This window comes from Entelurus aequoreus, linkage group LG02 (assembly GCF_033978785.1).
Source record: "Entelurus aequoreus isolate RoL-2023_Sb linkage group LG02, RoL_Eaeq_v1.1, whole genome shotgun sequence".
Classification (NCBI taxonomy): domain Eukaryota; kingdom Metazoa; phylum Chordata; class Actinopteri; order Syngnathiformes; family Syngnathidae; genus Entelurus; species Entelurus aequoreus.
In genome coordinates this window covers 33,307,029-33,330,918 of record NC_084732.1, presented here as the reverse complement: position 1 = coordinate 33,330,918, position 23,890 = coordinate 33,307,029, and the positions used below count along the sequence as shown (strand labels likewise).

The following is a 23,890-nucleotide window of genomic DNA, read 5'->3' as shown; positions in this document are numbered from 1 at the left end:
ACTTATTAAATAAGCGGACTTCATGGTTACACCCAGACCAGATGGTGCCATGTCTCTCTGAGATGAGAGGAGAGGTCCTAATGGGCCCGGAGCCATTTGGAAGAATTCAGGATCTCAAAAAATCAGGGGAAAATAACCATCTCGACCCTACCTCAGGCCGGCACCAATGACAAAAGTAGGTATCTTGTGTCTGGACTCGGTGACCATAACGTTATCACATGTACAGAACTCCGTAAAAACCCAAAGACCTAAGTTGACGCAACGAAGGGGGCAGCAGTGGGGCTATAAATTATGGGTGTTTTACAAAAGGAGATATCATTTGGCCAAATTCACCCCACAGGTATGCGTACTGCAGGACTAGTTGTGATGCTCGCATGTCAATAAAGTAAGCTTTGTTCAACGATTATTACCGGTGCCATCCCTGATCCTTCACACACACATTCAGCCTGGGAGAAGGTGGCAGTAGCAGAGACACAACAGTAACAAAGAGTGTGCTACTTAGTGGAAAAGGTATGAGAACCACTGATCTAAATACTGCAGCACTAAGTTTTTGGGTATAAACCCCTTTCATTTATGCAAACATTGCATGTTTGCATGTGTAAACACAACAAATTACTGTCTAACCTAACTCCTTTTTGCAATATAGGCAAATGTAAGTTCTGAAAGCATGGAACATGGAAAAAAGTGTTGTTCTGCAGGAAGTGAAAAATGAAGAAAGTAATAGGATAGTACCCGCTTTGCAATTATAACTGCCTTGTTTTTTCTGGCAGAACTTTCTATAAAATGGAGAATTTGTGTAAATTCATCCAGACTAATGTTAGTGTGGTCATAAAATTTACAACTGAAGAAAATTTTATGAGTCTAAATTGCTTTTTTTATTAAGCAATGCAAGCACTCCAATGGATGAGTTTAATTGAGGGATAGCAGAAGTGATACAAAAACGTATTTACAAGGTTTAAACAACTTATAATGTACTGTAGTGGAGCTCTGTTGACTTCACATCAATAAAAGCATCAAGTCCTTGATAATTTATTTTGTAATAAACTATCATCCGTCAACTAATGTCCACTTCGGAATCTTATGGGATGGTGAAAGCACTGTGGGAAATAAGACGCTCAATCATCAAGTCGAACTCTTGCCTTTCCCTACAAAGAAAGAAGAACATGAATTATTCATACTCCGTATTACAGTATGCACATTTATTTCCTTTTAAATCAATTACCTGTCACTTATACAGCGTCCTTTTAGATACTTTTCTTCTGCCTTTTTTATGGAGACACTTTCCACGCCAGCGATTGCATATATGATGGCCTGCAATAAAATAAATACAAATAATTTATAGCGTCATAAGCGGAGAGTTGATGAATCTATTAACTTACTTCAGGTAGAAGCACATCTAGGACAAAGGGGACACGCTCCATGAATTTGACCTCGTTCTGGTAAGGTACCATGGCCACAGCCTCCCCGTAAAGCTTGTTCAGGTAACAGTAGACCTGGTCTAACTGCTTGTCATCTTCCAGATAAATGTTCACCACACGTCGCCGAGTAGAGGTCTGAAAATAGCGGAGCCACCTGGACTGTGCCTGCCCTCGGATCACAGCCTGGGAGAACGGGGGACTGGTTACTTCCACCCAACAGGAAATAAAGCCTTTAAATATGCAATAAAATGAGTGCACCCTTCACATTTCAGCAATTATATATTTTCAAGAGACAATACTGAAACTGGCATATACACTTTGTATAGGTTTATCATCCAATGAAAATTAATTAACCCACAGTCATTACTGTCTAAATACCTGACAACATAAGTTAGTAAAATGTTTGATGTGTTGCCACAGCTTGATAATTAGTTTTCGTATGTGCACATCAGGCAGTGCATTTGCAGGAGGAGCCGCGTGTTGTGCGTCGAGGTCTGCAGGCATGTTCAGGAGTTAAAAGGTCTTTTGGTCACTCTCAGGGTGGGGATGGCACTGCTGTCATAATACATTTATTTTTCCTAATATTTTTGGAATCGACCAGTAAAATCCTGAAGATCGACTGGTTGATCGTAATTGATGGCTTTGCCACAGCTGGTGTGAAGCATCTCTTTTTTTGTTAAGATTACTGTATTAACACATTGTCCCTGTTAAACAACTAGAAAAGCACTTGTAGAGTGCAGACCTCCGACAGGCCCTATCTACCAAAAGTAAAGAATCCTTAAAAAAAATCCTAAATCCAGACAGTGATCCAAATCACTTCCAAAATATAATCACTTGCTCCATATCCCATTTTAGACAATTCCTGAAAATGTCATCAACCTCCACTACAAACATTTGGAGCTACAGTATGTTGATAAACAGAATTGCCAAGTCCTTGTGTTTGTTTTCTTTGTCTGTCGCTTCCAAACAGGCTGCAAGAGGTTAGGACCACTAGCATAACACAGAACTTGGACTTCATAACATAATTTAATGTAGTAGAAATGATCCGGATCGCCCCAAAAAACCTAATCACTTGATCCTTATTCCATTTTTGACATTTCCTGAAAGTTTAATCAAAACCCATCTAAAACTTTTGGAGCTATGTTGCTAATCCTGGCGATTTCATAACAAACTATACTGTACAAGTTGTACACTGGCTTCTCTAAAGTATATCCTGGCAGCATTTATATTTTATATTCTCTTGAGAAGATAAAACTAATAAAAATCCTTGCTGAAATATGAAAGGTACACACTAAATTTGGTGAGATATGGTTTGTTTGCCAAGAACCACATTACATCAGTCCCAATTCCCAAATCAATCATACCAGCAGGCGTTCTTCCACCATGCGCTGCTTGACGATGAAGTGCACAAGCTTCTCATTGGTGCGGTTATGTGCTGCATGGGAGCGGTCGGGCAACAGCCTCTTGGCACACTTGCTAACCTCCTCTTCATATTCCTCTTCCTTATCACTAATCACGCCATCTTCGATCTCATACCCCCATAGGTTGTCTGTTGTCGGATCGCTGTCGATGGATTGGGATTGCGGGTACTTCCTCCTCACCGGGTAGCCTGGACGAGGATAAGACTCGTAAGGATAATAGCTGAAGGAATACTTACGCATGACCACACATTAAATACATAATCTAATGAGAGTCAAGGGTTTCCCCTATATGTAACTGATCGTGGCATGGCGCCTCAGCGAAATTGAAGCTGCCACACCAAACAAATTAAAGTAATATTTTGGATTAATAGATATATAGCCTATATTATTTAAGCACTATCGACTAGCGATGCGCAGAAAACGTGGCCACTGAAACAATTTGATCAACCGTAAGCAAGAAGCATGAGAGTGTCTTGAGCCACGGCGGTAAAACGAGGCGCTGCCCACTCAGCCCACTCCTGACTTGTTCAAGTCAATGATTCGTTTTTTCAGATCTGTGCTGAGTTCCTTTGACTTTCCCATTGTCGCGTTTGTAACCGAGTCTAATGACTGCATCACATGAGCCCTATTTAAATGGACTCAGAGAAGTGAACAGGTGTCGTGAATCATAATCACTCACATGAAGTTAAGAGGCCATGCCATGAAGCTAATTTGATTTGATTGTAACTTTTCTACATCACCAAAATTGATAATGTATGTTGCTGTATGTATACTTTTGACCCAGCAGATTTGATCACATTTTCAGTAGACTCATAATAAATTCATAAAATAACCAAACTTCATGAATGTATTTTGTGACAAACAAGTATGTGCTCCAGTCACTCTATCACAAAAAAATAAGTTGTAGAAATGATTGGAAACTCAAGACAGCCATGACATTATGTCCTTCACAAGTGTATGTAAACTTTTGACCACGACTGTATATGCATCAACAATTCTGAAAATTATATGACAATGTCTCATTGACCACGCCCCCATTGCCACATGTAGATCTGAAAGGTTGTATTAAATCTTTGTGAAAGTCAACCTGTGTGATACAGCTCCCATAATGCAAGTGTATCTAACGAGTATAAGGTTTACTTTGATGCATTCTCATAACTTACTCATGTCATGTGCAAAGTACTCCAGGAAAGAGCCAGAAAACGAACCACAACCTGCAAAGACAGAATGAAACTGATAAAGCTAAAATAATAAAACAAAAAGCGTTGAGTTTTTGTAAAATACTTACCGATGCGTATTTTGTAGTCAGTTATTAGCTCCAAGGACCACTCAAACTTGTCTTTGTCTTTAGACTAGGACAAAGTCAGAAAAATAAATGATTGGCAACAGTGTAGATGCAGAAAAATAAATCATGAATGTGTTTTATTTATGAACATTTATATTTTTTACCTCATTCTCAACAGCTCCTTCACAGTCAAAAGACTTCAGAGATTTCAGGCTTACAACTAACCTTAACACACATCCACACATACATAGCAATGTCAAAAACAATGCAGGGAATGAACATTGGGCATTAGAGTGAGGAAGAAGGTCAAAACCCTACCCTTTATTTTTTTGAATGGCCACCTCATCTACGTAGAGTATGCTGGCTTTTTTCGTCTTGCGGTTCACTCGTTTCACCTGCAAAATAAAAATGAAGAAAAGAAACCGTCAGTCAGGTATTTGCTCTTTTATTTACTTTTAGAGTATTCTGCTTAGTACTTCTAGTCAGCCTTCGAGTCAAATAACATGTAGGTGTCGCATGCACACATTCTGTTGGTATTTCAGCTGATTATGGGTGATTTTCAGAGAAAAGCAGCAACAACTCTTAACTTTTAGTTAGCCCTAATAAAAAACGTTTTTGCTCTTAAATGAAAATTTAAAAAAAATCCACATATGAGACCTTCCTAATGAAGATGTCCTGATCAACATTTTCGGTCTCCGATCCTGATCCAATATATTGGCCTCAAATCCAATTCGAATTTCGAGTCCCGATTAGATACTTTGACAATAGGATAAGTTTTCTATAAAAAAATACAATCTATTATAGATATATAGAATGTGCTAGTAATGTTGTGAATTAGATTTTCTAATACATTGTTGGTAATGAATGCTACAGCCGCAGCCTGCATGCAACAAAATAACACCCATTAGGACAATGGACAACAGCCCAATGCCAGACTCAAGATGTCACCAATCTGGGGAATATCACTGTTGTGGAAAAGCTCAAAGAGGAAATGGATCAGTTTACGCGACAGAATGACATCATCATTGCAGGGCTACGCATTAATCCTCGAGCCTATGCAAGAGTAGTTGACAACAGAAGAGAACCAGATAACATGGACGCTGCTTCAACGGAGCAACAAGTGGTCAACTTTCTGCAATCAAAAGGAATTGATGTCGATATTAACACCATTGATGCGTGCATTCCACTGAATAGAAAAGGCAACAATACCACGCCAGTCACCATCTTTAAGCTCGCCAACAGGAAATCCAAAATGGCATTGCTGACACAGGGAAAAAAGCTGAAGGGCACAAATGTGTACATGAATGAGCACCTCACTAAACGCAATGCTGAAATCGCCAAGAAAGCACACAACTTGAGGAAACAAGGGAAAATTCAGGGAACTTGGAGTGCCAACTGCAAAATCTACATAAAGCTGAATGGAGATCCACAAGCAAGAGTCGCAGTTGTCAATGACATCAAGGATCTGGACGAATATCAGAACTCCCAGCAACTACAACAACGATAATGGAGTCTGACGGAAAACAAACATTGACATTCGACTACAAAATTACAACGCTCCAAGGGATTACCGAACAAGATGATCTTCACTAATGTAGATGATGCATATGGTATTTTTTTTAATACCTTCGAGATGCTTTATGACAAACACTGTCCATTGAAACAACTTAGTAAGAAGAAAAAGAAAAATAATCAACCATTGATGACAAAAGGACTGACAAATGCTTGCAAAAAAAGAATCCATTGTATAGAACATTTATAACACAAAGATCTACAGAAGCAGAAAACAAGTACAAAACGTATAAGAACAAGCTAACTGGCATAATATGAACATGTAGAAAAGAATATTACAGTCAATTATTGGACCAGAACAAAAACAATATGAGAGCAACATGGGGCATCCTAAATAGTATTATTAAAAATGGTACTAAAAAGGACTATCCTAAATACTTCTTAGATGAAAATGTAAAAAAGTGACAAAATGAACGAAGTAGTTGAAAGCTTCCATAAGTACTTTCTGAATGAACATTGGACCAAATCTGGAGGGAAATATTCCAGATTCCGAGTCAGTTGACTTGAATGACACCATAGATAGAAACCCCAACTCTATGTTCCTAGAAGGAGTGACAAAAGAGGAAATCAATATTGTGAAAAAAGGTAAATTCAAGACCTCAACTGATTCCAACGAAATTGATATGTAAACGATAAAAAATGTTATTGAAGAGATTTCAGAACCTTTAACATATCAGCAACCTATCATTTGAAACAGGCAAATTCCCAGATAAAATTAAAACGGCAAAAGTCGTACCGATTTATAAGACTGGTGACAAAACACTAGTTTACAAACTAAAGACTTGTTTCTCTACTTTTGTAAAATTATTGAAAAACTTTAACAGATTAGACAAATTCATAAATAAAAACGAAACACTCACAGACAACCAATACGGATACAGAGCAAACATCTCAACATCAATGGCATTAATCGAAATAACAGAAGAGATAACCAATGCAATAGATAACAAAAAATGTGCTTCTGCAGTGTATATGGATTCAACAAAAGCATTTGACACAATTAATCATAGCATCTTATAATAAACAAATTAAAATGTATGTAATCATAGGGTTGGTCTTGAACTGGGTTAGAAGCTACTTGACCAACAGGAAGCAATACGTGAAGATAGGCGAACACACTTCTACAGAGCTTAAAACATTTTGTGGCGTATGTCAGGGATCAATACTGGGACCAAAATTGTTCAATCTCTATATAAACAACATTTGTAAAGTTACAAAAGACTTAAAGTTAGTATTATTTGAAGATGATACAACTGTGTTTTGTTCAGGAGAGAACACACAAAAGCTAATACAAATAACAGAAGAAATAAACAAATTAAATAGATGGTTTGACAAAAACAGACTCTTTGAATCTCAGTAAAACTAAAATAATGCTATTTGGTAACAGTAGAATGGAAAGTAAAACACAATTACAAATAGACGGAGTAGATATAGAAAGGGTGAAAGAAAACACAATTTTGGGTGTAATAATATATGATAAACGGACTGCGTGGGTTCCCTCCGGGTACTCCGGCTTCCTCCCACCTCCAAAGACATGCACCTGGGGATAGGTTGATTGGAAACACTAAATTAGCCCTAGTGCGTGAATGTGAGCGTGAACGTTGTCTGTCTATTTGTGTTGACCCTGTGATGAGGTGGCGACTTGTCCAGGGTGTACCCCGCCTACCGCCCGAATGCAGCTGAGATAGGCTCCAGCACCCCCCGCGACTCCAAAAGGGACAAGCGGTAGAAAATGGATGGATGGATGGAAAATGAACTTGAAATCTCATGTAAAAATATACAACATAAAGTAGCAAGAAACATGTCAATAATGAATAAAGCAAAACATGTTCTAGACCAAAAATCACTTCATATTCTTTACTGCTCGCTAGTGTTACCATATCGGAGTTATTGTGCAGAAACATGGGGAAACAACCACCAATGTGCGCTTCATTCACAAACGGTGTTACAAAAAAGATCAATTAGAATAATACATAATACATAATATAGAGAACATACAAACCCTTTATTTATTGAATCAAAAATATTGAAATTTAACAATTTGGCGCATTTGCAAACTGCTAAAATTATGTACAAAGCAAACTATAACCTGCTACCCAAGAATGTACAACAATTCTTCTCAACAAAAGAGGAGAAATATAACCTTAGAGGAAAATCTAATTTAAAACATTTGTATGCTCGTACAACACTTACAACCTTTAGCATATCAGTATGTGGAATTAAATTATGGAATTAATTAACCAAATAAATCAAACAAAGCACCAATATGATTCAGTTTAAGAGACTGTTCAAACTACAAATGTTCACAAAGTACACAGAACAAGAATTATGATGAACATCTTGAACCCTTTTTTTTCTTTTTCTTTTTGAAATAAAGATTATTTATGTACAATAAATGTGTAATATTTGTTTACTTACCATGGTATATTATTTATGTATTTAATATTTATTCACTGTTCTGTTATGGAAAGCAAAGAGATGGGATAAAATTGCTACGGTATGAAAAGGGGTAGGATTAAAAATGAGGTCAGCTTCTTCCTACTCCTTTTCGAACGTGCTGTAATGAAACAACTGAAAGTATGTGATGCATTACATTGTATCGCATGCATCTTCGAAATAAACTGAAACTGAACTGAACTGAGCAGTACAAGGTATTTTTTTCAACAAATAAAAAAATTGGCTAGTGCACAATAACTTTTTCCCGGAGGTGGTAAACAATGAGAAAAACAACCAAAACTATGATTTTGTACAAATAATAATAATAAGGTCGCGACTTGTCCAGGGTGTACCCCACCTTCTGCCCGAATGCAGCTGAGACAGGCTCCAGCATCCCCCGCGAAGCGGTAGAAAATGGACGGATGGATAGATGGAATAATAATAATAATAATAATAATAAGAAAATCGATCTGATTACTTTAGTACCGTGTATACACTGATAACATACTAGGTATCAATAGTATCGACATCTGGATTAATCACCCCTACTTTACATTGAAGCTTTAGTGGTTAGCTTCTTGAGTCGTCCTGCATGGTGCTTGTGTGTAGCATGCTTAGCCATTAATCTTGTGATGTTACGAGAGGTGCGGAGGCTTTGAGGCGTGTGTAGAGTAATGAAGGGGGCGTTTCTGCGAAGCATGTAACGAGGCTTGCTTCATGTAGAGAAGGAGCCGGAAATTATGACATGTGAAGCAAGGTTCGCAGCCCCGCCGTACCACTTGACCGTGGTTCAGATTCAGCGAGGCAGTTCAACATAAAACGCCTAAGCTCCATTGAAAACAGGGCTTTTGAGAGTTGCCGTCGGTTTAAAATCTGGATAGATAGAGAATAAAAATATATATTTTTAAATGACAATAGAATCAAAGAAAAACAGCACATCATACTAAAATTTGAGGGCAAACTTAATCCAAGCCGTGTCTGAGCAGTATGACAGACTAATAAATATATTTTACATGTTGCCTAAGTCATCAGCAATCTAATGGTCTACGCATCTACCTTTCAATAAAAAAAATACTTAATCTCTCCTGTTCTGTACATTATTGTCCAAGTTACATTATAGTCTCATCTTCCACTTTAAGCCAAAAAGCCATTTTCCCAAAGTGACAGAAAAACATTACACAACCGGTTGTATCACAATACAACCATGTTTGCAAAATACATATCTCAATGCTTTGGTATATATCATTTAATGTCAGCAATTGTCTTACAAGAAGATTCATGCTATACTTGGTAGTGTCAAGCTACTGTAGTAGCTACAGCTGGCCCTAGGACTGACTGTTTAATGGGTGCCACCCCAGCAAAACTAGGTGCCCCCCTCGTGCCACCTCTGGAAAAAAAAGTCTGGACACGCTATTGGCGGGAAGGTTTGTCGGATTCGAGCACATACGGCAAACTGGCTCCTCAGTGTGCTTCATCTTGTTCCCAAAGGTTTAAACTGAAATATTCCCACACTGGTGCGGTGGCATTTGGTTTTGTGATCATATTGTCCATGTTTGCTAAGACATGTGCTGGTCACAGTCTAAATTGTTGCACTCTGTGATGCTAGTCGGCCGGCTGCCCCGCCTCTCTGTACATAGAGTCAAAGCAGTGGCGTGCAGTCACTAGAGGCAGGGGAGGCACGGCCTCACCTGCCATCATGGAAAGAAAAAAAAAAGTAAAAAGAAAAAAAATTAAATTAAATTGTTATATGTATCCAGTGATTATACTAAAGTTATTTTCCATTTAACTTCACCAGTTTTAGATTATTTTTATTTTCACATTTGCCGTTCAAATACTGAGAAGAGACGGTGCGGTGATCAGCAGCCAGTTGAGGCACGTCACTGCGTTGTGCCTCAACATGGATTGTGCGCAAAGACTCGGCTAACTGCTGAGCTGCTGTGCAGTGAGACCGTATTGCTATATGAATTATATTATACATTTCCATAGTTTAGTTAGCTGAGGTATATAATGTCCAGTGTATTTTGTCAACAACTGTATGTGTGTAACGTATTTCTTGTGCTGAGCGATCATAAAACTGGAGGCTCGTCTCATAACCCCGCCTCCTGGTGCCAAGCACCTCCGCCGCAGAATGCACCGCCCGACGGGAGCGCCACACCAACCAAAGCCCACACCCAAACCCTCCACGTGCAAGACCGAATCCACCCAAAAAAAGTCACTTAACAAGAAGCCAAAAAGTGCAAAAACAACAATGCTCGCGCGGCGCGCCGGAGGAGGAGCCGTGAACAGGGACACAACATTAGGTACACCTGCAGACGGCAGCGCGGATTTCATATTTCATTCATTCACAACTCTTCCAACACAAACACCACTGCTCCCGCACTTATAAGTAAAGGTAAGACCATAACGTATTTTTTTTATTAAATGTGCTTTTTTGTGTGCATGCTACAGTTTGTAAGTGTAAAGTTAAAGTAAAGTACCAATGATTGTCACACACACACTAGGTGTGGTGAAATGTGTCCTCTGCATTTGACCCATCCCCTTGTTCACCCCCACGCCGTGCCTGGGAATAATTTTTGGTGATTTAACCCCCAATTCCAACCCTTGATGCTGAGTGCCAAGCAGGGAAGAATGCTGGTATGAGCTTTTAAACACAACCCGTTAACTGCTGCCAATCACATGGTGAATAAGATACTCTTTAGGGTTCATATGTTTTGTAAATCTGACTGTGATGAAGTCAGTGCCTCACCAGACATGAACCTCACCGCACGCCACTGAGTCAAAGACACTTAATTAAGGACAAGATGATTCATTCTTTTCTTTTAATTTCGCTATGGCACAAATGCAACCAGCTGCTGAAACCGATGAAAAGCGTGAATGCTCTTGAAGCATGCACGTGGCAATTTATTGACACTGGCAAACTTACCAACTTAAGTTTAATTTATTCTTGATTAATTGACTTAATCGAATATCGGCCCAGGTCTACAATACAATACTTAACTGTCACGACCTAAAACAATCCTGTGTGGACAGGGTCTACTTTAAAAGAACCCAGTCATCCTCTATGACTGCTTCCAGCTTCTTAATATAAACACACCTACTGTGATTGGTCAAAAAATATTCAAGCATCGATGCATTATGAAACACAGGGAGAGATACGGTATCCCTCAATGTCTGTGTCATTTTAGGAAAAAAAAACCATAACCGATAGATGTCATTTAGACCGTGAAGTGTCAAACTGTGTTTATCAGGAAGCGCTTTTTTTGGCTCACGAGTGACAGTTCATACTGAAAGAAGTCGGTGGAGTGGTGTGACTTCTTTGACATCTAATTTGAATTACGGAAAAAAAAAAATCCAAAGTGTGAGGTCTTTTTAAACTCATAGCGCCAAATGTGGTAAATGTTCTTTTCCTATTTACTATTTGGCTCAGTGAATAATGTTGCATGTTTCATATTTCTTTCTGCACAATTATTAATTAAAAAAAACAATCATATTTGCTAAGTATTATTTTATTTAAAAGTTTAAATGTTGTGACTTTTTTAATCTGATGACACCATTATGAAACGCCAACACATCAATGCATCGTCAATTCCATTTTGCTGGCTTTTTTGGGATTGTTGCAGCCAAAATTTGCGGCAGCTTTTTCAGAAAGTTGTGGCAAAAGTTGCGATATTTTAAGGCTCTTTTGTCAACAATATTAAATTGTTAAGATTTTATGAATTTGTTATCAATGTTTTAGGTGTTTCTAACCTAGACTAAAAAAAGCACAACATTTCTACAAAAAACGGAAAACATATTGATGTTTTACTTGTTTTATGCTGCACAGACCTAAAAGTAGACACTTTGTGGCAGTAAAAGCACATACTCATTGTCCCTGTTTTAATTATAACTAATTATAGTAATAATTAATTATAACTACTGAAAGAAACACCACTATTTCTGTTGGTAAATGAGGGACAAGAGATTATCATCTCATTTTAACATCTGTCATTTAACTGCTGCCTCTTTGCCAGGTAGGCATTCCAAATGAAAATCTGTTCCAATATACCAATATATTACAAGTGTTTACAATGTACAAAGAAGAAGAATTATGATAAAGGTCATGAATTTGTTGAAAATGAAATATTATCCCTCTCATCAAGCGAATCATAAATGATTTAACTACTTATGAGAAGAACTGATGTATTTAGAACACAATGATGTAAATGGAGTACAAATTGAGAACAGGAGGTATGTGTTAGTAATTGCTACGAAGAGAAAAAGGGGGAAAATTAGACAGGCCTTGCATCTTTCTACTCCTTTTTAGACATGTTGTAAAGAAAATATGTAAAATATGAGATATCATATTGACACTGTATACATGTTCGAGATAAATTTCAACCAACCAACCAACCAATATAACATTAACCAGAAGGATTAGCACCGTACACAGGAACAGGAAGTAGTGCGAGAGGGCGCAATTGTGCCGTTTGAGCAATGAAGAGTTGATATATTGTTGCACGTTGTTGTTGTTCCATGCACAAACATAAGTTTTGATGAGAGCGATGATGTGCGCTACTCAGAGACAAATTTGATTTCCGAAATTGACGCCCATTAGCCAAAACGTTTGGGAAGTTGTGGACATTGGACAAAGATGCAAGGCCGCCCATAATTTGTGGGGATTGGTTGAATTTGCGCAAATTTGCAATCGCGACATCGCAAATTTCTGGAGGGACTTGTTGATAGAACCAGGGAGCCTGCAACATACTAAATGCAGCGTCATTTACCCATCACTAACCACACCCTTGTGCCCTAAAAATAACCAAACTAACAAAGCCATTCGCAATTACCAATAGTAGTCCTGCCCGTTATTTCCAACTGTCGCCTTCTATAAACAATAAATAACCACAGCAAATCTAAGTAATCCAAAAAGTTAAACAAGTTGCATGAATGCAGTGTTACAAAATGATGGGACAAGTAAACATTCTGAAACCTGGATGTGAGTGTGAATGCTTACAGATCCAAAACTACCGGAGACTGAATCAACAAAATGTAGTGCACCTCTGTTGTATTGGTACAATACATTTACTGGAATGACAAGAAAATACAACAAGCAATTGATGTACTCACCACAGCAGGCCATGTAGGAAAATGTCTATATTTGCACCATACGAATACTCCCTCTGTGATAGACGCCGGCTCTGAAAGACAAAAAAAATAGTCGAGATTCGGTTATTATTCTTGATGTTCCGATCGGGGTATTATACTGCCGATTACGATCATCAATGAGTGAGCTCGGTCGATACAAATACCGATCACAATTTTTATATTAATTTATAGTGAGTTCTTTTGACGGTTTAACAAAATCAACACAATATTTAAAGTACTTCTTTATTCTCTTATTATTATGATAGTTTAAGCAAAAAAAAGTCAATAGCGCACAATAACTAAACAAAATAAAAAACTACTATCTATTACACATTGAAATAGTTTTGTCCAAGTACTTTTTTTTAAAAAATTTGTAAACAATAACAAAAACAATTACAAATGATTTTCAGAAAAAAAGGCGATCTAACCACTCCAGTATTGATCATATACTGATACTACGCTTGGTATTGACACCACCAATTTATGTATTGTTATCTTAGCTATTAGCATGTCTGCTCCTGCTTTTTCTCAGTGCGTCACATGTTTTAGCCTTGTCCTAATACTTGATGATACTTAAGATACTAAGAAAATGTGTTTGCCGTAATGGAGGGGATTATTATTAATTTAGGGGAGTGACTCCACACTGTACATGGAGATACACAATTAGCTGCTAGCTTGTCAGCCGAGGAACTAAAAATAAATACAATATTAGCCAGAGGGGATCTGCATTTGCAATCTGCATTGAAAGGCATTAATCGGCAATGGCGATCACATGCTTTTTCAAGAAAATCGGCCAATACTGATCAGTGGCCAATCGATCTTACCATGAATTGATTTACGTGGACCCCGACTTAAACAAGTTGAAAAACTTATTCGGGTGTTACCATTTAGTGGTCAATTGTACGGAATATGTACTGAACTGTGCAATCTACTAATAAAAGTTTAAATCAATCAATCTACACATCCTTAATTACTGTGAAGTCCACCGATAGTCTTTGCAAACAGACAACAAAAATCGGACTTACTTTTTTGCATCTGCATCAAGAAGCTCGGCAGCTCCTCTTCATCGCCGGTCTCATCCTCCTGGAAGGAAAGATGCGGTAGTTGCTCTTTGTGGTCGCTCAGCTCCATGGACAGATCTGACGACAGCCAAGACTCATCTTGTTGGGAGGGCGGAGAAAGGATACCACAAAAGATAATGTTGACATAAAAAGGAGTTCACATAAATGCCTAAATACTTTGTATTACCTTGGTTTAGCTCAAATCTTGGTCTTGAGGGTTTTGGCGACTGAGTAGCAATGTCATCCATTTGTAAATTAATTGTATCTTTTTTGTCTTTTCTGGAACACTTCCGTTTTGCTCGAGGACAATTGGTTTGCGTGTCTGTGGTTAGTCTTTTTCTAAGTTGTCTTGGATAAGCAGTCTCAACAGTTCTCTTCCTGCTGCAAGGCCTTGACATGCAGCAAGGTGATTGTACCGCTAAAATCTGTATTGGGCAGGAGAAAAATAAAAGGTTAAGGCTATTTAATAGTCTTTTTAGCCCAATACAGTGAAGAAAAAAAGACAAGGAATATCCTTCTGCAATGGCTTCTTGTGCTTGCCAAAAATCCATGACACTCTAAAGTGAGCATTCTGTGAGAAGATTCCTCCTTGCAGCTTGCTATGCCGATTTCAGTGCATTTAATTTTGTTGTTGTCCTCACCTCTGAATGTTGAGGAAATACCTTTTCAAAATTCCTGTGCTCCGTCTCTTACTGGCATTTTAAATTGGAGTTAGAGGCAGTTACTAGTGTACGGTAGTGTAACAGTAAGCAAACGCATGCAAACCAAAACGACATACAGTGATGGAATAACCACCAATTGCCTCTGTTTTTGATCACAATGTATCCTTTAAAACATGCGCAAACAGCTGCTAAATACAAAAAAATGCAGAATAATTTTCTTACTATCGCTTTGGCTTTGCACTAAATATGTTGCATAACCACTTTTTGCAGTACTGCTTGACTGTCCTTGTTTTTCACTATAATTTGTCTTGGAAGGAGCTTAATAAGCAGCAATGTTAAAGAAGAACTGCACTTTCTTTGGAATTTTGCCTATCGTTCAAAACCATTATGAGAGACAAGAACAAGTCTTTTTAAAAGGATTTTAAAGATAATAACGCTTGAAAGATGCGGCTAATGGGAGTCACCTTCAAAGCCCTCTAAAACAACTTTTAAAACCCTCCAGCAACGTTTTATATACACACTGCAAGTCTATATATAATGTAGTAACAGACACATTCATAATATGTAATATGTTCAATATTTATCGTATTTGATCATTTTAATCATTTACGGGACTTATTTATTCCACGCATTGATTTCTGTTTCCATAGCAGCGGACGTCTGACTTCTGGCAACAACTGTTTGTTCCTACTTCCGGAATCAAACACGTGCATTTTCTAATCATGACAGACTTGGTAACAGACAACAAAGACGACTATTTTTGGACACATTAGGATTTACAACCTTATAATTTTGAAGTTAGATATACTGCTGCTTATGGAAGCGAGCACGAAGGAAGAGGGAGACGTTGGAGCAGACTGAAGCCGGGAGAGGGGGATGAAAGCGATTTTGACGCTATAAATATGGAACTTGGAACCAAGCCATTTCAACATAAATGGATTGCTTACTCAAAATCAACAGGAAACGTCCCCGGCCAGCTGGACCAGACGAAGAACTGTCCATCAAGTGAGTCACTTTAATATATCGCACATGATACACGCAGCACGCCATGCGTGTTAGTATAACTACAGTACATATGCTGTCTGGCTAGCTGTATACAGACAAACACTGTAATATGATGGTTCATGTTATTCAGCCAGTACATATTGGTGTCATATTACAGTGTTGTGCTTTACAAACTCAAACGCGTTTTGTGTTGACGTAGAAGCTTGCTTATCTCTTGCCATAGTTACCTTTTACGACTAATACCGAAGCACGCCGATGTGTTAAGATAGAAAAAGAGTTCCTCAGTGTTTGCTGCACTCGCCATTACAAGTACTCGTTTTTTCCCGTTTTATCAAAATACAACTATAGATGTAAACATTGTGTATGTGCTGAAAGCTTCATTTATGATTGCTTCATTTGGTAAAAGCTTAACTATTTTAGGTTTTGCTCACATTTGAGTTATTTTATTTAGACTCGTCAAGTTGGTGCTTTATGAAACACTCTTAGCAAAAATGTGTTTTAAGAAGTTCAAATAATATCAAGATAATACTTAAATGGGAAACACTAAGCATTAAAACTATATCAAACAAACCTTTAACGGAGTAATCACTGCAAACCTGTGCACTCTTTGACTCTGCTGTCTTGGACTGGAGTGCGTGCTTCTTTTCTCATTGTCAATTCGTAAAATCTTGCACTCTTCGGCCCTTCTTGATAACCTCTCGATGAACTCTGAAGACACGTTGATCCATTTTGCGATTTGAACGGTTCACACAGCCGAAAACAACGCAATCATAGGATATTTTCCTTCGAGAAAGGCTCAATTTAGCCTAGTACCCATTGAGAACAGATGCTGGCTTGACCACCCGGACATGACGTGCCAGACGTCATATGAAACCCAGCAATAGGCAAAATAAAGCGAATCCCGTTAGCTTCATTGTTAGCTGACTTTTGCTAGCGTCTATTTAAGAGTTAAAATGCATAAAAAAAGAAGAAAAAAAAACAGGATTGTGTTTAACAGACAAAATAAAAAGTTATTTTTTGCCAACGTCTTTCTCAGACTTCTGACTGCTGGACTCCCACAGTGATCAGGGTCAGGATAAACATTATAGTTCCGTTAACTTAGTCTTTGTGGTATCGTGTTACATTATTGCTACATAAGGCTTAAATGATAACCTAAAAACACAAAATTAATTATCAAGCAGTACTAAAAACAGGTACATTAAAATGGCAACACAGGGACATACGGAGACATTGGACAGTTTAAAGTGCCAGAAAAGTACTAAGTGATGAAGTGCTTGTGGTCATTGCACATTGCTCTATTTCACTATCTTTATTTGTTTGCATTGTTCAACAGTTTGATAGTAGCTTTAATAGGATCTTACAAAGTACCACATTAAAGTGTTCTTCTCACAAGTACAAAAAACTCGGCTGACAACCTCAATACAAGTGTGAAGTTGATATAGTAACAGATAATTTTTTTAGGGCTGTCAAAGTTAAGGCATTAATACGAATTCATAATTACTAACCAGAATTTTTTTTTTTTCATAATTAACCCATATGCAGCGCAGATTAGCTACAGAACAGCTCTGGCATGTAATTTCTGGCAGTTTGTACATGTAGTAGTCAATATGATAGATGCTAAACAGCTTATTTGTCCACTTAAATGGCGAATTTGAGAGTATATGATTACATATACATACAGGCCTCAAACTCTCTCTCTCTCTCTCTCTCATACATACATACAGGGGCGGCGTGGGGAAGTTGGTAGAGTATGTATGTATGTTGGTAGAAAAGCGCTATACAAGTATAACCCATTTATCATTTATTTACATACTGCATGCATGCATGTAAATGATAAATGGGTTATACTCGTATAGCGCTTTTCTACCAACATGCATACATACTCTACCAACTTCGCCACGCCGCCCCTGTATGTATGTATGTATGTAAATAAATGATAAATGGGTTATACTTGTATAGCGCTTTTCTACCAACATACATACATACTCTACCAACTTCCCCACGCCGCCCCTGTATGTATGTATGAGAGAGAGAGAGAGAGAGAGTTTGAGGCCTGTATGTATATGTAATCATATACTCTCAAATTCGCCATTTAAGTGGACAAATAAGCTGTTTAGCATCTATCATATTGACTACTACATGTACAAACTGCCAGAAATTACATGCCAGAGCTGTTCTGTAGCTAATCTGCGCTGCATATGGGTTAATTATGTTAAAAAAAAAATTACATACATACATACATACATACATACATACATACATACATACATACATACATACATACATACATACATACCATACCATACCATACATACATTTTGAGAGCTGCCTGACCTAACTTCACGTCCTTCCAGACCCTGATGCAGCTAGTGCAGTGGTTCTTAACCTGGGTTCGATCGACTAACTTCACGTCCTTCCAGACCCTGATGCAGCTAGTGCAGTGGTTCTTAACCCGGGTTCGATCGAACCCTAGTGGTTCGGTGAGTCGGCCTCAGGGGTTTGGCAGAGCCTCCGCCGCAGCGGTCAAGAAACACCAGACTCATGAATTTATTAACGTGGACCCCGACTTAATTAAACAAGTTCAAAAACTTATTCGGGTGTTAACATTTAGTGGTCAATTGTACGGAATATGTACTGTACTGTGCAAGTTTCAATCAATCGTGTAAATAAAAACTTCTCCCTACCGGCGTATCTGTACTGTAAAGTTTAACATTTGAATGACAATAAAAAGGAAGTCTAAGTCTAAGTATTATGGATACCCCCAAACAATGTTCCCTCTAATTTTCCATCTGATTTGCAATTGCGTAATTTGTTGTGAGTTCATGCACTGTGTTGGTTTTGTTCTTTAAACAAGGTGATGTTCATGAACGGTTCATTTTGTGCACTAGTAAAAAAAACATATAACTTTGTCTTGAATTTGAACAAAAAAAAATAAAACATTTTATTTTTCATAAAGAAGGGTTCGGTGAATGTGCATATGAAACTGGTGGGGTTCGGTACCTCCAACAAGGTTAAGAACCACTGAGCTAGTGTATCTCTCATAAAATCTCGGAACAACTCGGCTGTTCGCGTTGTCGGTTTATCTTTGACCCACGCTTCCAAAATGGCATACATACATACAGACATATACAGACGTGGTCAAAAGTTTACATACACTTGTAAAGAACATACTGTCATGTCTGTCTTGAGTTTTCAATAATTTCTACAACTCTTATTTTTTTATGATAGAGTGATTGGAGCACATACTTGCTATGCACTTTATACTTACGAACAATTGTCTGCACAGTTGCTCTTGGGACCTTAAGCTGCTTTGAAATGGCTCCAAGTGACTTTCCTGACTTGTTCAAGTTAATGATCCGTTTTTTCAGATCTATGCTGAGTTTCTTTGACTTTCCCATGGTCACGTTTGTAACCGAGTCTAATGACTGCATCACATGAGCCCTATTTAAATGGGCTCAGAGAAGTAAACAGGTGTCATCAATCATAATCACTCACATGAAGTTAAGAGGCCATGCCAGGTAGCTAATTTGATTTGATTGTAACTTTTTTACATCACCAAAATTGATAATGTATGTTGCTGTATGTATACTTTTGACCCAGCAGATTTGGTCACATTTTCAGCCCACCCATAATAAATTTATAAAAGAACCAAACTTCATGAATGTTTTTTGTGACAAATGTTTGTGCTCCAATCACTATCACAAAAAAATAAGAATTCTAGAAATGATTGGAAACTCAAGACAGCCATGACATTATTATGTTCTTTACAAGTGTATGTAAACTTTTGACCACGACTGTACATACATATACAAAAGACAAAACCAGTGAAGTTGGCACATTGTGTAAATCTTAAATAAAAACAGAATATATGGATTTGCACATCCTTTTCAACCTATATTCAATTGAATAGACTGCAAAGACACGATACTTAACGTTCGAACTGGTAAACTTTGTTATTTTTTGCAAATATTAGCTCATTTGGAATTTGATGCCTACAACATGTTTCAAAAAAGCTAGCACAAGTGGCAAAAAAGACTGAAAAAGTTGAGGAACGCTCATTAAACACTTATTTGGAACATCCCACAGGTGAACAGGCTAATTGGGAACATGTGCGTGCCATGATTGGGTATTAAAGCAGCTTCCATGAAATACGGAGTCATTCACAAACAAGGATGGGGCGAGGGTCACCAGTTTGTGAACAAATGCGTGAGAAAATTGTCCAACAGTTTAAGAACAACATTTCTCAAACAGCTATTACAAGGAATTTAGGGATTTCATCATCTACGGTCCATAATATCATCAAAAGGTTCAGAGAATCTGGAGAAATCACTGCAGGTAAGCGGCAAGGCTGAAAACCAACATTGAATGCCCATGACCTTTGATGCCTCAGGTGGTACTGCATCAAAAAACGACAGTGTGTAAAGGATATCACCACATGGGCTCAGGAACACTTCAGAAAACCACTGTCAGTAACTACAGTTTGTCGCTACATCTGTAAGTGCAAGTTAAAACTCTACTATGCAAAGCGAAAACCATTTATCAACAACACCCAGAAACGCCACCGGCTTCACTGGGCCCGAGCTCATCTAAGATGGACTGATGCAAAGTGGAAAAGTGTTGTGTGGTCTGACGAGTCCACATTTCAAATTGTTTTTGGAAACTGTGGACGTCGTGTCCTCCTGACCAAAGAGGAAAAGTACCATCTGGACTCTTCTCTGCGCAAACTTCAAAAGCCAGCATCTGTGATGGTATAGAGGTCTATTAGTGCCCAAGGCATTGGTAACTTACACATCTGTGAAGGCACCATTAATGCTGAAAGGTACATACAGGGTTTGGAGCAACATACTGTATGTTGCCATCCAAGCAACATATTTTTCATGAACGCCCCTGCTTATTTCAGCAAGACAATGTCAAGCCACATTGTGCACTTGCTACAACAGCGTAGCTTCGTAGTAAAAGAGTACGGGTACTAGACTGGCCTGCCTGTAGTCCAGACCTGTCTCCCATTGAAAATGTGTTGCGCATTATGAAGCGTAAAATACCACAACGGAGACCCCGGACTGATGAACAACTTAAGCTGTACATCAAGCAAGAACGGGAAAGAATTCCACCTGAAAAGCTTCAAAAATTGGTCTCAGTTCACAAACGTTTACTGAGTGTTGTTAAAAGGAAAGGCCATGTAACACAGTGGTAAAAATGCCCCTGTGCCAACTTTTTTGCAATGTGTTGCTGCCATTAAATTCTAAGTTAATGATTATTTGCACAAAAAAAATACATTTCTCAGTTCCAACATTAAATATTTTGTCTTTGCAGTCCATCCAATTGAATAGAAGTTGAAAATGATTTGCAAATCATTGTATTCTGTTTTTATTTACGCTTTACACAATGTGCCAACTCTGTGATGAGGTGGCGACTTGTCCAGGGTGTACCCCGCCTTCCGCCCGATTGTAGCTGAGATAGGCTCCAGCAACCCCCCGCTAACCCAAAAGGGACAAGTGGTAGAAAATGGATGGATGGACAATGTGCCAACTTCACTGGTTTTGTACTTTGCAGATGTAGATGCACAGTTTAACAGTATATTGGGCGTCAGAAGAGTACCAGTATACAACTAAAAGTACTTCAGCAGCAGGTGGTGTTGAACAGTAGGAAGTAATTTGTACAAGTAAAGAGTAAACTGACCGCTAAAGACTCAAAAATACCACGATATGTGCTCATGGAAATTAGAGATGTGACGTTCACAAACAAATCAAGTCTTTTGCACGGCTCTTTTAAAGGGATCACAGAGTATGATTTTTTTCTACATTTTAACCACTTTCTTGTGGTCTACATAACATGCAATGGTGGTTCTTGGGTCAACATTTTGCATAGATGATGTTTTATAGACTTTAAGCCACTTTCTGACCGTCGTTTCAGGATTTGCTGTTTTTTGGGCAGTCTTATTTATGTGCCCCAACTTCGACCGAGTCTTCTCCATGTCAGCTATCTTGTTTTTAGCGCTTCTATTTAGAGCCTACAGACAGATATAACACTTTTTGGATTTTATTTTTTGGCATTAAAAAGATAAATGTATAAACATATACTTTCGTACATTATTTTCTTTAAATCTGAGTTCACTTTCTTGATAGTAGTTTAAGCGTACAAACACTTAGTAGGGTAGTACAATTTTGCATTCAAAATGTTATTCTATTTTTAGTTATTCTTTTTATATTTTTATCTTTACTTATGTGTATTTTTTCAGTATTGATAAAATATTAGTTTGCTACAAAGTTTAAAAAACAACAACTCAAAATAGTGATGTCACTATTAAAGTAAACATTTAAGATTAAGATTAAAGATTAAAGTACCAATGATTGTCACACACACACTAGATGTGTTGAAATTTGTCCTCTGCATTTGACCCATCCCCTTGGGGAGCAGTGGGCAGCAGCGGCGCCGCGCCCGGGAATCATTTTGGTGATTTAACCCCCAACTCCAACCCTTGATGCTGAGTGCCAAGCAGGGAGGGAAACGGGTTAAAATGGTGATGTCACTGTCAAAGCACAGGGATGCGGCACCACCTTATGGAATATTTACAATGAAAAATATGGACAGTATTTTAGAACAATTCCCAGTAATAGTGTAATATTTGTGTAAATTCGAATGATCGGATCAACGTATAACTGCTACCAGTGATTGTTTCTGTGATAAAAAAAACAGTTAAAAAAATAACTATAATAACAAACCAGTTTTTTTTAACGGTTCTTTGAAAATAATGGCTTCTTCCTCCAGAGAGCCATAAGTTCCATATCTAATGAAAATACAGTATGACATACCTGGTCCATCCCATCCTCTGCTCCAGAGCAAATGTTGGGCGGTGGATCCGTGGATAAATTAGCGCGTAAAGGTGTAGACGTGCGGAAGACCTCTTGTGTTTTTCTTGGTCGTCCCCTTCGTCTCTTGGGGGTGCATGGCTGAGAACCCACCGTGGAAATGTCTTCAGTCTTTTTGTCACTTTCAGACACTAGACCTCTACTACCAGATTTGCCTTTCTGTCTTGACTTATTTTTAGGATCCCATTTTCCGTTTTTGCTTGGTCTACCTGGAAGACCACAAAGAGTTTGATGAGTTTCATAGAAATTATTTAATAGATTGTTGCGAAATAAAATGCCATGATTACCTCTCATTGTTGTGAATCATTGACTTGGTGCCAGCAGAAGTCAATTGACGTTTCACCGCAGACAGGTTAGGTCACTTTGAAGCAAGGAAGAATGTAGAGTTTGGTGCCATCTAACTGCACTGATTCCACATGCGACAATCTCACCGTAGGTGCGGATTGTAGTAAGTACATACATGCTCAATAGGTAACGCGCATGTACGACACATTATCAGTTACACGAAATGTGTGACGTTAACAGGCTCCGATTACCAAACACGATCAATGTAAAAACACCAGCAACAGCAAAATAGCCACGTTATATGCGTATACGTTTAAAAATATGTATATATACACACAATAAAAACTCAATTATTAGGTGCTCTCACGAAAAACTGAAACAAACTTACTTTACAGGTAGTATGCGTCGACGAATCACTCCTTGTGGTTAAGATAGTCAGGTTGTATTTCCCGTTGCAATGTCGGATATCAGCTGTTACTGATACTATCACTACTACTACCTTTGACAAAGAAAAATATGCAAATGTTTACAATTTCATATGAGTACTTACTAGTCTACTCGCTACGTTACGATCCAAACAACTGCGCGACTTGTGGCGCACCGTCAAGACAACATTCTTCTTCTTTTATTTGTTTGATGGCGGTTGGCAGCAACTGTCAAGACAACCTGCGTTCTACTTTTTTTTATAGCGCTCCCTATCGGTGTGGCGGTAAAGACGTCCAATGACAACGCACGTTTTTTTGGTGGGAATA

At 38.2% G+C, this 23,890-nt stretch overlaps 1 protein-coding gene across 1 annotated transcript; it reads right to left on the bottom strand.

Moving 5' to 3' along the window:
* Positions 1-895: 895 nt before the first annotated feature.
* On the bottom strand, positions 896-23,834 carry si:dkey-127k13.1 (PWWP domain-containing DNA repair factor 3A). The gene is made up of 15 exons (XM_062067274.1): positions 23,740-23,834; positions 23,527-23,637; positions 23,141-23,214; positions 22,797-23,062; positions 14,505-14,742; positions 14,282-14,416; positions 13,239-13,309; positions 4,443-4,519; positions 4,289-4,349; positions 4,128-4,191; positions 4,003-4,053; positions 2,783-3,027; positions 1,380-1,601; positions 1,223-1,311; positions 896-1,145 (listed from the first exon to the last, which is right to left on the bottom strand). The coding sequence occupies exons 3-15, from the start codon at positions 23,145-23,147 to the stop codon at positions 1,079-1,081; spliced, it is 1,593 nt and encodes a 530-aa protein (XP_061923258.1). The 5' UTR covers positions 23,148-23,214; positions 23,527-23,637; positions 23,740-23,834; the 3' UTR covers positions 896-1,078.
* Positions 23,835-23,890: the final 56 nt, after the last annotated feature.